This window comes from Rattus norvegicus, chromosome 2 (genome assembly GCF_036323735.1).
Source record: "Rattus norvegicus strain BN/NHsdMcwi chromosome 2, GRCr8, whole genome shotgun sequence".
NCBI lineage: Eukaryota > Metazoa > Chordata > Mammalia > Rodentia > Muridae > Rattus > Rattus norvegicus.
This window is the reverse complement of record NC_086020.1, coordinates 24,814,224-24,827,116: the sequence shown is the minus strand read 5'-3', so window position 1 is coordinate 24,827,116 and position 12,893 is coordinate 24,814,224. Positions and strand designations below refer to the sequence as shown.

Below are 12,893 nucleotides of genomic sequence, written 5' to 3'. Positions count from 1 at the left end.
ACTGCCCATAGCATCTAAGGCTGTAGAGTAGTCTGTAATGAAACACAGCTTCTCTTGGCTGTATTTGAGCTAAAGACTGCCCATGCCTATGTGGTTCATTTTGGTTTGGGTCTAGACAGGTCCTGATTCGGTAAGGGACCCTTGCTTTGTCCAGCTGGGTTTCCCGACAGACTTCATGCTTTCCTTTGAGTCTTACAGCTCGATTTTTTCTTCTGATCCCAAAATGTGCTTAGCCCATGAGCTGGTGGCTTCTTTTAGCTCACAAAGCAGAAAATGAGTTCTTAACCACCAGATTTTCTCACCTAGTGGTTTGTCAGAATCCTTAGGGAAGAGATTAAATACAGAGTCCAGCACCCAGTTCTCTCTCAAAAAGGAGGTGCCACAGAACAATTGTTTGTGTGTTTGTTTCTTGTGTACATTTATTCTTTCCATTCTTCTCTATTAGTCTATGCATGGTAGCATTGAGAATTTCAAAGAACGCCATCAAACCTGACCCTTGAGCCCTCAAGGAGGAAGGGGACAGGTGAAAGCAAGAGTCCTTTGCTGACAGGCGAGCCAGTTATAGAATATTCTTGCTTGTAGGTGTTTGCTGACCTTTTTGATCCTGTCATCAAGTTAAGGCACAATGGCTATGACCCTAGGGTGATGAAGCATCCTACTGACCTGGATGCATCCAAGGTAGGCTCCAGGCTCCACTTCTTTCCCCCATAATGCAGGATTTCCTGAATTCACAGGCAGAAGCGGGGAGCTAAGAGCTGCCCCCTCAATGAAATGTACCTGGAAGGTCTAAGACGCCCTACCTCCATCATGTATCCTGGGGGTGGGGGGAAGGACGGTTAATAACTTCCTTTAAGACACTCTGGGGGACAATTAATTGATGGGGACTTTAAACTTTCCTACAGAATTTTACCGCAACTAAAACCACCTACTCCAAATCCCACCTTAGTTAAGATTAAGCCCCAGGGTTGGAGGTCTGTCTCCAGACTCCCTGTGATGCAATGCCGTGAGATTTCCAGGCAAGCTGTGGGTCAGGGGACTGTGCTCTGTGGCTGCCATGGTGACCCTCCACTCTGCTCCACCCGGCAGATCACTCACGGGCAGTTTGATGAACGCTATGTGTTGTCCTCTCGGGTACGCACTGGCCGCAGCATCCGCGGGCTGAGCCTGCCTCCTGCCTGCTCTCGGGCAGAAAGAAGGGAGGTGGAGAATGTGGCCATTACTGCCCTGGAGGGCCTCAAAGGGGATCTGGCTGGTCGCTACTACAAGCTGTCTGAGATGACAGAGCAGGATCAACAACGGCTCATCGATGTGAGTAGGTGAAAAATCACCCAGTGGCTACCTGGAAAGAGGTTGGAGCCCCACTTCTGACTATGCCCCACTTACAGTTAGTCCGGCAGGGCTGAAACTGGCCTGGGTCTTCTCAAGAGGGAGCCCGCGTATCACCCCATCCTAGCCCATCAAGTCACTGTAGGACTAGGTGCCACTTCCACTGACGCCAAGCAAGGCAGTCCAGTTAAAGGAACAGGACCCACAGGCAGGCCACAGATTACGGGACAGCACCCCTCCAGTTGTTGAGGAACCTGCACGAAGACCGAGCTGCACATCTGCTACACACATGTGGAAGCAGCTAGATCCAGTACATGTGAAGCTTTAAATCGTGTCAAGCCATGGCTAAAGTCTGAAGAGGAAACTCCAGTATGCTGGGCTTGGCACGGGAGGGTGGAGGTGATTGGGGGCTCTGCCTCCTGCCACCTATGAATAAGTGAAATCAACCAGTCATGGAAAGAAATCTACTCCTGCTTAAAGAATGATGCCAGTGCCATACCCTAAGAGAACTCTGGAGGCTGAGAGGATCCGGGCAGGAAATTAAGATGCTTTCTCTGACTGGTTCAGCGCCAGCCGGAGCTGCCTACAGACACTCCTTGCTGCCTCAGCGCGCCTGTGGGCTTCTGGCTGGCTCCAGGGTAGATAAAATGCAGTCCTTTTGGGTTTTGTGAAACAGGGTCTCAGTATGTAGTGTACGCTGGCCTCAAACTCACTCCTCTTGACTCAGCCTCTCAAGTGTTGGACTCGGGTCCTTTTATTCCTCTCTATTACAAATTGTAAAGGGGCGGTTATTTTCAAAAATAACGTTTATATAAAAATCTGAGAAAAGAAGAAAAGAGAGTCCTTTATCTCAGAAGACATCTGGAGCATCCCCTTTCCGAGCCTCACAGGGCAGTTATCTAGTTGGCGCTCCTCTATCTTCACTGTGTAGACTCTGCCACCCTCCCGCCTGCCACTACCGAGCAAGCCTGTATCTGTCTTAAGCAGCCCTCTGGCTTTCGGTTTATGGACGAGCTTCCCTCTGGACAGTGGCTTTCTCCAACTAACCTCTCCTGTCTCCAGGGGCTCCCGCTTGTTAGAGATTCTGTCTAGAAGAACCTCTACTTGATATCTCATCTCGGTGTGAGCTCTGGACATTGGTGTTTTTGTTTTTAAAAGCTCCCAAGGTGCTGCAGCTCACAATGAAACCTGAGACACACTGCCAGGGGCCTCTTCATCTGTCAGTTGAAACCTGATCACCTGGCCCATACCTAGGTTCACAGGCTCATCTCTCTGCTTTGTCCCTTCTGGCCCACAGGACCACTTTCTGTTTGATAAGCCAGTGTCCCCTTTACTAACATGCGCTGGGATGGCCCGTGACTGGCCTGATGCCAGAGGAATCTGGTATGGTTTTGACATTTTTTTCTGTGTGTTGAGGGTCTCAGATCACCTGCTTCTTCTAACCTGAGGTTGCTGTGAACTGCAGTTGACAGCATGCCGGGCTTGAGCGAAATGGGGGAAGCCAGGTATAATTGAAAACTGTGTGTGTGTGCATGTGCGTGTGTGTGCGTGTGTGTGTGTATCTGTGAGTGTGTTTGAGCATATGTGTATATGTGAGTGTGTTTGAGCATATGTGTATATGTGAGTGTGTTTGCATGTGGGGGGAGTGAGTGTATATGTATTTGTGTGTGAGTGTACATGTGTATGTGTGGTGTGTGTCAATGTGTATATGGTATATGGGACTGTGCGTATATGTGAGTGTGTCTGAATGTGGGGGGAATGTGTGTGGAGTATATTGTATCTGTGTATGTGAGCATATGTGTGTTGTGTGAATGTGTGTGTGTGTGTGTGGTGTGTGTCAATGTTTAAGTATGGTATATGTAAGAGTGTGTGAGTGTGTGTGTCTGTGTGGTGTATGTGTGTATGAGTGTGTATGTGTGTGTTGTGAGACTTTTTAAAAGAGGCAGAGGAATGTGAGCGGGCTTGCATGAATAATGCATGGGGGCAGACTACTCAAAAAAGATACTTCAGATTAGTCAGAGAATCTGTTTGTGGACGTAGGACAATTGAACACAAAATGAAAAATATTGATAATTTAAGACAAAAATATTGATAATTTAAGACAAACCCTGAATGGAGAAATGGTTGCCTGGTGTGTCCAAATCCTTCCTAACAGTCCTCAGCCTGACTCGGCTCCTGTAGTAGGTTATCCCAACTCTACCTAAAAGGACCTGAGGAGGGAGATTCACAAGAAGGCAGACAACCAGGGCTTATGTAGCAAACAGCTGTGAACTCTTGGGGTGCAGGTAGAGCTGCCAATTATGCTTTTCAAGAACCACAAGCTTTGGCTGAGTTTCTTAGCTGTCAAAACAGCCCCTGCCCCGCCCTGGTATCAGGACTAAATGCTATGCTAGGTGAACTTTTGCCTCTGGTTTGAGGAACGAAGGGAAGGATTGTACTCTTGTGGGCGTAAAAACACTCTCGGCATGGCTAATGGCTGGGTTTAGTCTTATTCCCCATTCTGCGAGGAATTACTCTGTGTTACTTGCTCAGGCACAATTAAGAGATAAGAGCCATCCAGGGAATGGGGGAGGTGAAAGGAAGCAATCAGGCTACAGAGGTAATGAGACTTTCCATGTGTTGAGATAAACGCAAATTAGCAGTCAGCACCACATTTCTGTCTTCGTTAGGCATAATTATGACAAGACATTTCTCATCTGGATAAATGAAGAAGACCACACCAGGGTGATTTCAATGGAGAAGGGAGGCAATATGAAACGCGTATTTGAGCGATTCTGTCGTGGACTAAAGGAAGTAAGATTCCATCAGGGGCTTCTAGATAATTATCAGAATAAAACCTCTCTAGTTTCGATATCTGTGCATGTATTTTACATTTTTTATTATTTTATTTTACATGTATGAATGTTTTGCCAGCAGTAATGCCTGTGTACCACATGCATGCAATACCCGTGGTGGCCAGAAGAGGGTGTCTTCGGATCCCCTGGAACTGTAGCAGCACATGGTTGTGAGCTACCATAAGAGTGTTGGGATCCAAATGAGAAACTCTGGAAGAGCTACCAAGGCTCTTCGGGAAGGGCCATCTCTTTAGCCTTGCTATTTTCCATTTTAAAAAAGATACCTTGGTAATTTCCAAAGTGGGACTACTTCTCCTAAGAATCAAATCTTCAGAGTAGAATTTCCCAAAAGGGGTAGCTTTTCTCTCTGGGCTTGGGGGGGGGGGGGACTGCGGTTTACTGGCTATTTCCTCTGTGTATTCTAAATGTGATATAAGGACAGAAGGAGCAGATGGGGTGAATGAAATGGGATAGGTAGAATGGTGTGGGGCTTGGATGATACACAACAGAATAGATTCTCACAGGTTTATCTGCAGAGAATTCCTATGCTCTCCTACAGTCTTTGTATAAGAAACAGTATCGACGGCTTAAACTCTTCTAGGGACTATGTTAAATGTTTTTACGTGGCCACATTTAGGAGGAACCACATTTATACTCTAATAGAAGAATTACCAAGTACAAGTCCCGTGTCCACCACAGTTTCATTCACGTGCTGTACTGGTCTCTCTGCCTGGTGTTTGGATGACCCGAAGGAGCAGATATTTGAGAAGTCTGTCGTTTGCTCATTGTTACTCCGTCTGTAGGTGGAACGACTAATCCAAGAACGAGGCTGGGAGTTCATGTGGAATGAACGTCTAGGATACATTTTGACTTGCCCCTCGAACCTCGGAACTGGATTGCGAGCTGGTGTCCACGTTAGGATCCCAAAGCTCAGCAAGGTAACGGCGTGTGACCAGGGGCTTTGTTGAGTCCCTTCAGGATCAGCTCAGATGTGACTTCTTTGCAGGAGAAAACATCAGTGTTCATTCCTTACCCCTGAGCTTTGGCACCTTCGCCAAAACAACGATTGAAGGGGCGGAGTCTGGCTTAAAGTCTTTTGCATTAGTTAGCATAAAAGGATCCGCCCAGGACTAGGGGATGGTGCTTCAAAGCTAACACTTTTGAGTCACCATCACTTAACAAATCAGGATAGTTGTGGGGCTGCTCTGTTCTCTGGGTTCCTGTCACCTTGTTTTTACATCTGAGCATGCATGAGAAGACCATGGCCTGGAGGGAGAACTTAGATAGCACAGGTTGTTATGCCATATTTGTGCGATTTGTTTTTGGTTTTTTTGTTGTTGTTGTTGTTCTGTTTTGTTTTTCATTTCTTATTCATATTTCGTGCAGTCTGAGGGGAGCATGTGGTACACAGAGGAAGCCATTGGACAATTTCCGGGTTCTAAGGATTCAAGTCCGGCCATCCTGCTTAGCAGCTCCTTTACTCAGTGAGGCTGCCAGTAGGGGGCGTTGTGTGGGGGGACACTTAGGGCATTTTCCTCATTTCCAGTCACTGTCCCCTCACATTCTAGACCATGAGAAAAGGAGAGAGCATGTGGGCGTGTCCACGGGTGTAAGAAGAGAAGTGGTACACTTCACTTCTGCTCATTCTGGTGGCAAAAGCTTAGCTAGCAAGGGCTGCACCTTCAGCTCCAGTGCTAGGGAGAGAGGTAAAGTAGTCCTGATGGGTAGCTAGTCATTTCTGTTACAGCACACAAAATAAATCAACGAAGCTTAAACAATTTTAGAAATGTGCAGCCTATCAAGAAGAAGGTATTCATTTTTTTTGTTATTCGAAATTCCAATGTTAAGAAAATGATTTGAAGTGATTTCACTCTGTGATTTTAATTATAACAAGAAGCTGATGTACGGATAAATAGCAAATATACAAAAGCTTGCATTTGTATGCAAATACATGTGTGTATTTTTATGAAGATAAACTGGGAGTCAGAGGCTGACAAGTTCAACTGTAACTCTGTTGACTGACTCTGGGCACGCTATCTCTCCTAGAGCTATTTGGTCCGTCCGCTGCAGTTCAGGGGTTAGTATAGATAGCTTCAATTGTCCCCTACGAGTCTATATGTTAGAAACATAATCACCAAATTCATATACCAATGGCATGTGTGACCTCAGGAGGTAATTAGGATTTCTGAGATCTTAGCATTAGTGTTTACGAGAACACACATATTCTAACTCACTGTGTGTGTGAGACCTCTGCCACATCATGATTCAACAACAAGGTCACCCTCGCCGGATACCAAACAGGTACCAGCGTCATGTCCTTGGACTTGCCACCCTAACTGTGAGCCATTATTTATAAGTGACCCAGTGTCAGGTACTTTTTTTCCTTTCAAGACAATATGTGGCTTTAGCTGGCCCGGAACTCCTTGTGCAGACCAGGCTGGCCTCGGTATCACAGAGACCCACCTGCCCCTGCCTCTGGAATCCTGAGATTAAAGGCACTCCCTACCATCCCCTGGTTAAGGTACTTTTCTTTTTATAGCACCAGAAAGTGGACTTTGATGGGGTGAAAGTGTCCACGTCATTAGATGCTGGAAGACTTTAAGCCCAGTGCCCAAGTGCGTTGTCAACGGTTACTGTCCCTTTTAGCACATTCAATGACTTCAACAATGTCCCTTCTCCCAGGATCCACGCTTTTCTAAGATCTTGGAGAACCTGCGGCTCCAGAAGCGTGGCACAGGAGGCGTGGACACTGCAGCAGTGGCCGACGTGTACGACATTTCCAACATAGATCGGATCGGTAGATCTGAGGTAAAGTCTCTCTCACCCCGAGAGATACGTACTAATGAGGTCAGCCTGACAGAAGCAGCCTCAGCAGCCTGACTACACTCACCCACTCCCATTTTCCCCAGAGCCAGACTTAACCATTCATTCTAGTGTTTCTCTTGCATGGAAAATAATGCAAGAGAGAAACACAGTCCCTTCTGAGCACTTGTAGGGAAGTCAGGGAACCAGCAGGACTGTCGCTGTAGAGCAGCCCCCTGAGAGCTGTGTCAGCCATCTGCAGCAAGGGCAGTTCCCTGACGCGCACGGACAGCAGTAGTTTATCCCGGTGGACTCAGAGAACAGGCGTGCTGTCGCTCTCAGAGTGGGAGAGTGTGCAAACCTCTCTCGACTCTGAAATTCCCTTGCCGAAGATCCTTAACAGTTCCTAAGGCTTCAGTGTAGCCTATAAGGTCAAGGGACTTCTGTGATACAGCAGTTTCATTGATACGTGGGAGCCACAGGCGAGAAGAGTTAGGAGAACGCGCTGGGAGCGTGCGGCTGCGTACTGAGTACTCATTGATAGATACCACAGGGGGTTTCTTCAACCCAGGACACGGCCTCAGGTCACGAGAGTAAGTTTGAAGGGCCACTGTATACAGTTGTCCTCTCAATTTACAGAGTAACTGTCAAACAGAACTTAGTGTTTTACTGTAAATTTCTAGGGGATTTTATAAAAGCTAGTAAGTCTAAAAATATTTTAAAAGCATATATTTTATCCAGCAGCCCTCATTACCATTTTAAATATTATCTTAAGTTTCTTCGTACTCTTTTTAATAATTGTTTGGAAAACTTTAAGAGATATTATAACACACATTTGTATTATAGTGTGTTCTACAATTCATGAATACTTTAGCCTAACAGTAAATATTATTAAATAACATGACTGGGGATGGAGAAATACCTTTTCAAAAAATTTTGTGTCATTTTCAAAATAAACAAACAAAAATTCAAAGCAAAACAAGAAAAAAAATACTTTGGTATCCAAAAGCATGGTTTTCGGGTTGGGGATTTAGCTCAGTGGTAGAGAGCTTGCCTAGCAAGCTCGAGGCCCTGGGTTCAGTCCCCAGCTCTGAAAAAAAAGAAAAAAAAAAAAAAGCATGGTTTTCGGTGACTATATGGCAAAGACATTCCATTATATGCTTAACATTTTCTGATTGGCATTTTAACCTACTTTCTGTATAACTTGAATCAGGGCTCTAGACAGAATATAATCTTATGAAAGGACTCAAGAAAGCTAAATATGACCATGTTCCTTTCTATAAGGTTAAAACAGAGCCCACCAGAAGGAAATAAGGGCCCACCTCACCATACGCCATCCAACACAGGACCATGGGCTCATCTAGACGTAACTGGCTTTCCAGCCCAACCTTCCCTCAAGGCCCTAGTTTCCTTCTGAGTGAAGAGCAAGTGAACGGGAACTGAGCTCCATCCGATGTGAGGCCTGTTCCACCCACTGTGTAAATAAGGGTGTCTGTCTCATGAACACATTCAGTGCTCAGAGGGTTGAGAAGCTGGTCAGAATCTGGATCTGAAGACCACACATGGATGTCATCATGCCATCTTCTGTACAACAGGCTGATGAAGGAAAGTACACGGAGTAGTTACTAGTCAGAGTAATCGCTGCTCTCACAGCAGACCCAAGCTTAGCTCCCAGTACCTACACGGTGGTGCAAACTTCTGTAAGAATCTCATGTCCTTTGGCTTCTGTGGGCACTCGAATGGATGCAGTATACATAAACTCTTATCAGGCACGCACATATACACATGTTAAGTAAAACAATAATAAATAAATCTCAAAAAAAATGTGTGTAGCCAGGAGAGATAGCTAAGCAAATAAAGGTGTTTGCCACACAAGCCCGATGACCCAGGCTCAACTTTAGAACACATAGTAAAATGACAAAACTAACTGCCCACATTGTCCTCTGATGTCACATGTATACCTGTGTGCTCTCTCTCTCTCTCTCTCTCTCTCTCTCTCTCTCTCTCTCTCTCTCTCTCTCTCAAGCTTTCCTTTGTGTATGAAGAGCAAGTGAATAGGAACTGAGCTCCCGTTCTCTCACACACACATACACACACACTCACACACACACACACTCACACACATTCACACACACACTCACACACTCCACACACACACACTCACACACACACCACACACACTCACACACTCACACACACACACTCACACACACACACTCACACACTCCACACACATTCACACACACACTCACACACACACTCACACACACTCACACACTCCACACACTCACACACACACACTCACACACTCCACACACATTCACACACACACTCACACTCCACACACATTCACACACACACACTCACACACTCCACACACACACACTCACACACACACACTCACACACTCCACACACATTCACACACACACTCACACTCCACACACATTCACACACACACACTCACACACTCTTTCACACACACACTCACACACACACACTCACACACTCCACACACATTCACACACACACTCACACACACTCACACACTCCACACACTCACACACACACACTCACACACTCCACACACATTCACACACACACACTCACACTCCACACACATTCACACACACACACTCACACACTCCACACACACACACTCACACACACACTCACACACTCCACACACATTCACACACATTCACACACACACTCACACACTCCACACACACACTCACACACACACTCACACACTCCACACACATTCACACACACACTCACACACTCCACACACACTCACACACACACTCACACACTCCACACACACTCACACACACACACTCACACACTCCACACACATTCACACACACACACTCACACTCCACACACATTCACACACACACACTCACACACTCCACACACACTCACACATACACTCACACACACACACTCACACACTCCACACACATTCACACACACACACTCACACACACACTCAGACACACACTCACACACTCCACACACACTCACACACATACACACACTCACACACTCCACACACATTCACACACACACACTCACACTCCACACACATTCACACACACACACTCACACACTCCACACACACACACTCACACACACACACTCACACACTCCACACACATTCACACACATTCACACACACTCACACACTCCACACACACACTCACACACACACACTCACACACTCCACACACATTCACACACACACTCACACACACTCACACACACACTCACACACACACTCACACACACACTCACACACTCCACACACACTCACACACACACTCACACACTCCACACACACTCACACACACACTCACACACTCCACACACATTCACACACACACTCACACTCCACACACATTCACACACACACACTCACACACTCCACACACACTCACACACACACTCACACACTCCACACACATTCACACACACACACTCACACTCCACACACATTCACACACACACTCACACACTCTCTCACACACACACTCACACACACACTCACACACTCCACACACATTCACACACACACTCACACACACACACTCACACACACACTCACACACTCCACACACACTCACACACACACTCACACACTCCACTCACATTCACACACACTCACACTCCACACACATTCACACACACACTCACACACTCCACACACACACACTCACACACACACACTCACACACTCCACACACATTCACACACATTCACACACACTCACACACTCCACACACACACACTCACACACACACTCACACACTCACACACATTCACACACACACACACTCACACACACTCACACACTCCACACACACTCACACACACACACTCACACACATTCACACACACACTCACACTCCACACACATTCACACACACACACTCACACACTCCACACACACACTCACACACACACTCACACACTCCACACATTCACACACACACACTCACACACTCTCTCACACACACACTCACACACTCACACACTCCACACACATTCACACACACTCACACACTCTCTCACACACATACACACACACTCACACACACACCACACACACTCACACACTCACACACACTCACACACTCCACACACACTCACACACACTCACACACTCCACACACATTCACACACACACTCACACACTCCACACACTCACACACACACTCACACACTCCACACACATTCACACACACACTCACACACTCCACACACATTCACACACACACTCACACACTCCACACACACACACACTCACACACTCCACACACATTCACACACACACTCACACACTCCACACACATTCACACACACACTCACACACTCCACACACACACACACTCACACACACACACTCACACACTCCACACACATTCACACACACACTCACACACTCCACACACATTCACACACACACTCACACACTCTCTCACACACATACACACACACACTCACACAAACACTCAGTATTTTTTGAGGAAAGGAATATTGCAAGTGAGGAAAACTAATGATTTTCAAGTATAAAAAAGTTCTCACAGCAACCCCACCCTAAGGAAAGCTTGAGAGAAATCCTTATGCTATCCCTCCACTTGCACACCTGACCCCAGCCTCGGGATGCCTCCCCTCACACAGATGCCCCCATTACAGTAAAGTTCTGCTGAGCAGACGGTTCACACGTACACCAACACTGCTCTGTCCACAGGGCTCGTCAGGAGCTTCCACTCGAGCTAATGCCTCCTCCTTCTCTCCATTATGTCTCCTCCTTGTGACTCTCTCTCTTCCGTCCCTCCCCCTCCCCTCCCTCCCCCTCCCCTCCCTCCCCCTCCCCCCCCAGGTTGAGCTTGTTCAGATTGTTATTGACGGAGTCAACTACCTGGTGGATTGTGAAAAGAAGCTGGAGAGAGGCCAGGACATCAAGGTGCCGCCTCCCCTGCCTCAGTTTGGCAGGAAGTGAATTTAGCCTGCCAAGGTTCTGGGTGATGTGTCTGCTGGTATGACAGACACAGGAAGTCTCTGCTCTGAGAGTTTTTGTAGACTTGAAAACATGTAAAATTGTAGGTACTGCTATTTTACAATAAAACTCTCCTTAATATCCTTGGGTCCTGTCTCTGATTTTTAATAATACTGAGAAGGCCCATATGCCAGTTACAGGCAGCGAGAAGGAAAGGTCTCAGGGCTACATTTGGATAAACGGTCAACTGTCTAGATGGTAACTGTGAGCGGCCCCATACCAATGCCTTGTGGACATCACTGGAGATGAAGAGCAGATACAATAATTAATTGTTCAGAAGTCTGGGCAGGGGGAAACTTGTTGAAAAAGGGAGTTCACTTAAGGACAAGCAGAGGCCGTGTGTTGGTTTGTGCCTGCTGCTGCAAGTTGGCCCTGTCACCTGTGTCTGCTACAAACTCAAGCAAGCCGAGCCATAGGAAAGCTTTGTGACTACAGAAGGTAGTGGCAAGTGCTCTGGTTTCAGCTGCAGGCAGGGAAACAGGCTAACACGGAGGGCGCCTAGAGCCTAAGTCCGTGACGAATATTTAGCTTTACCCGGTGGTGCTGGCTTCGAGCAAGGGATCTGTCCATCACGGACCATGTTGAACTGATTGCTCCAGAGTCTGCAAATTGGATTCCCAGACCAGACTGCTTTCTCCTCCTCCTTCCCTGCTGCAGGACCTGCAACCTGAAGGAGGATGGAGGTGGTGGGAGCTGTCAATCACATAGCAACTACGAGACATAGCAATTATGAGACAAATGTTAGCTTGAACCACAGGACTGGGATCGGGTTGCATTTTATATTACGTCACCATTGCGTTACAGCGCTGTCAGATAATCTGTCTCCACGTATGTTCCTTGAGTTCAAGTGCAGAAACAGACAGTGAG

The 12,893-nt window shown here is 46.9% G+C and overlaps 1 protein-coding gene across 2 annotated transcripts in view; it reads left to right on the top strand.

The window, feature by feature from the left end:
* Ckmt2 (creatine kinase, mitochondrial 2) overlaps positions 1-12,109 on the top strand; it is a 30,504-nt gene extending 18,395 nt beyond the window's left edge. Inside the window, exons 4-10 of one of the 2 annotated variants that reach the window (NM_001127652.2) lie at positions 583-678; positions 1,087-1,308; positions 2,624-2,709; positions 3,996-4,119; positions 4,964-5,098; positions 6,843-6,968; positions 11,850-12,109. In NM_001127652.2, the coding sequence (NP_001121124.1) occupies positions 583-678; positions 1,087-1,308; positions 2,624-2,709; positions 3,996-4,119; positions 4,964-5,098; positions 6,843-6,968; positions 11,850-11,969 (909 nt within the window). In that variant the 3' untranslated portion in view covers positions 11,970-12,109. The remainder of the gene's footprint in view (positions 1-582; positions 679-1,086; positions 1,309-2,623; positions 2,710-3,995; positions 4,120-4,963; positions 5,099-6,842; positions 6,969-11,849) is intronic. The other variant, XM_063282573.1, reaches the window with a different exon arrangement.
* Positions 12,110-12,893: the final 784 nt, after the last annotated feature.